This window comes from Octodon degus, unplaced genomic scaffold (assembly GCF_000260255.1).
Source record: "Octodon degus isolate 3935 unplaced genomic scaffold, OctDeg1.0 scaffold00122, whole genome shotgun sequence".
Taxonomy (NCBI): Eukaryota; Metazoa; Chordata; class Mammalia; order Rodentia; family Octodontidae; genus Octodon; species Octodon degus.
In genome coordinates this window covers 2074523-2077086 of record NW_004524698.1, presented here as the reverse complement: position 1 = coordinate 2077086, position 2564 = coordinate 2074523, and the positions used below count along the sequence as shown (strand labels likewise).

Genomic DNA, 2564 nt, shown 5'->3' with positions numbered 1-2564 from the left:
ATATAGTCTAAATCAGATCAGTGCATAGCTTAATACACATAAGGGTCTGCAGCAAAATTATATTTTTAATGTCAGCTGAAATCTGGTGTTATACTAGAAAAGGGCCCCCCCCGCTGTGCACAGCAGGTGGTGAAACAGGCCTGAACATAGCAAACCACTGCACAGGGACAGCAAAATGGAAGCCAATACAACTATGTGAAGGAGATCTTGAAAAACATCATAATTCCAAACCCTCACCATTGTTTTACACCAAAGGCATTTCCAATCTTGGAGACGGAGAACACTGCCACAGGTTTTGTCACACACTGCACACTTGGCGCTCACAGGCAAGTTGCCCTCCAGCCACTGGTGAGGCATCGCGACCTGCGGGGCATGAAGAAAGGGCAGCCAAAGTGAAGACTGTGGAGGACATCATTCTTACCCTAGGGAAGATATGGAACGGTTGCTTACTCTATGGACTCAACAGTATGCATCATGCATGGCATTGGCTCATTTATTCTCACATTTACTTAGCATCTATTATGCCTGATCCTGCTGGAATACAAGGTTAAGTAAGACAAAAACCCTCCCCTTTGGGATTCAGGTAGAGGTCTCGCTGAGGAGAAATATATGATTGCCAAGGGCTACCAGAGGTTTGGAGGTAAGGTAAAACAAAGGTAACACTTTGAACCTAAGAGTTATGGTTAAGAGGAGACCTCAGGGCTGGGGAGATGGCTCAGTGGAATGAATGCTTCCCTGGCAAGCACAAGGGCATGAGTTCAATCCCCGGTTCCACATTTAAAAAAAAAAAAAAAAGAGGAGACCTGAAAGTCTGAAGAATGAACATCTCTGTTGAGCTTTAAAGATCATGGAGTTCAGCAGGTAAGAGTTTATAACACCAGTCCCACCTGTTAGTCACCCCTAAACCCTACTGATGACAAATTTTTCTCAAAATACAAGAGCTGAGGACAGCTATGAAGCAATGAATTGAAAATAAAAACTCAGAATCAACTACTATCTTACTGAATCCTAACAATAAAGCTTCTTGTTTTACTATCATTATTTTTCATGCTCACTTATCTGCCTACCACTGTTTTCTGAAAGTGCAGACAAACAGAGGGGGGAGAGAGGTGAGGCGGGAGACAAAAAGCAGCTTACTCCATCTTCATCCTCCATGATGTCCTTCCCGATGGAGGCCAGCGTCGTCCACTTACAGTTGTTTGTTGCCCGCACGGCACATCTCTTGTGCGCCTTGAATTTGCACACTAAAAATATGAAGTAAAATAAGCTACTGTTTTAAAGTGAACAAGTTCCACCAAGGATTAAAGGAACTTATAGTATGAACTTTTAAAGGACTGGAAAGGAGAAAACCAACATTTCAAAAAGTTAAAACTAATCTCCAATGCTAGGTAATGGTATTTTTAAAGACTCATATAGCTTTGTGTTTAGGAAGTACTGAAAAAGTTCACAGATGGTTGTAATTTAGAAGAACAGAAATGAAATAAATTCAAAAGAATTAGTTCTTGAGATGAAGGGAGAAACAGGTACCTACACAAACAGGTTCTACCAAGTGAGATACAGTTACCAGGGTTCTGGAAACACCCCATTTCTTACTCTGGGTGGTGATTACAAGAATGTGTTTAATTTGAAAAAATTCATCCAGCTGTACAGTTCTGATAACTACTTGTATGTATATTTATATTAATAAGTTTGAAAACATCAATAATATAAAGATAATTCAGAGGAGTTTTGAAGTTAAAGAAAACAACTATGGGAAATGGGTTGATGCGGGCCACAAAGACAGCAGTGTTTTTCAAAAGTATTGCACCAAGGGGACCATATCATAACTGCAGGAGGAAAGACTGATGAAGGAATGTTGTCACTACTGAGTTCACTAATTCTTCCTAACTATATCATCGAGGAGTTTATAAAATGAGAAATAAGAGGAAAAAAGTAGGAGTGAAACAGCATATAAATGGAAAAATAAGGAAGCAACAGGTTAACCAAAAAATTAATCATGCTTTTGAAAACCGGACGTCAACTACTACTAAATACATTTATTTGTCTACAGATACAAATTCCCAAGCATTAATGGATGCCCAAGATATATCAGTTCCTGAATTTTTAGCTAAAAAGCTAAATGTAGAGATCATTTCAGTGGAATTTATCTATTTTTATTTTGTTAAATTGCTTTTCGGGGCTCTTTCTGAGACAGGGGTTCACTATGCAGTTCAGGCCGGCCTAGAACTCGAGGCCATCCTCCTGCCTCTTTCTCTCAAGTGCTGGGATCACGAGTGTGCACCACTATGCCTGGCCCATCTGAGTGGAATTTAATGAGGTAACTGTTACCACATTTAGATGTAGGATGGCTTTTCTTCATGTGACTTTAAAAAAAAATTCTAACATTTATAAATTTTGAATGATGATTTAGATACTATTCATTCTGAAGACTAGAAGTTTTGTTCTCCAATATCAATCAGAAGAATGATTCTAATGTTGTTCAAAATCCAAAACAATTTTTATTTTTATTTTAAATGTATTTAGTACAGGGTCTACAAGGTCTCACTATACAGATTGGATTCACA

At 38.8% G+C, this 2564-nt stretch overlaps 1 protein-coding gene across 1 annotated transcript in view; it reads right to left on the bottom strand.

Moving 5' to 3' along the window:
• The window catches only part of Dgkh (diacylglycerol kinase eta), a 221300-nt gene that overhangs the window by 75533 nt on the left and 143203 nt on the right, over positions 1-2564 (bottom strand). The window contains exons 7-8 of the mRNA XM_023700138.1: positions 1138-1244; positions 238-363 (exon numbers count right to left, since the gene is read on the bottom strand). Of these exons, the coding sequence (XP_023555906.1) occupies positions 238-363; positions 1138-1244 (233 nt within the window). The remainder of the gene's footprint in view (positions 1-237; positions 364-1137; positions 1245-2564) is intronic.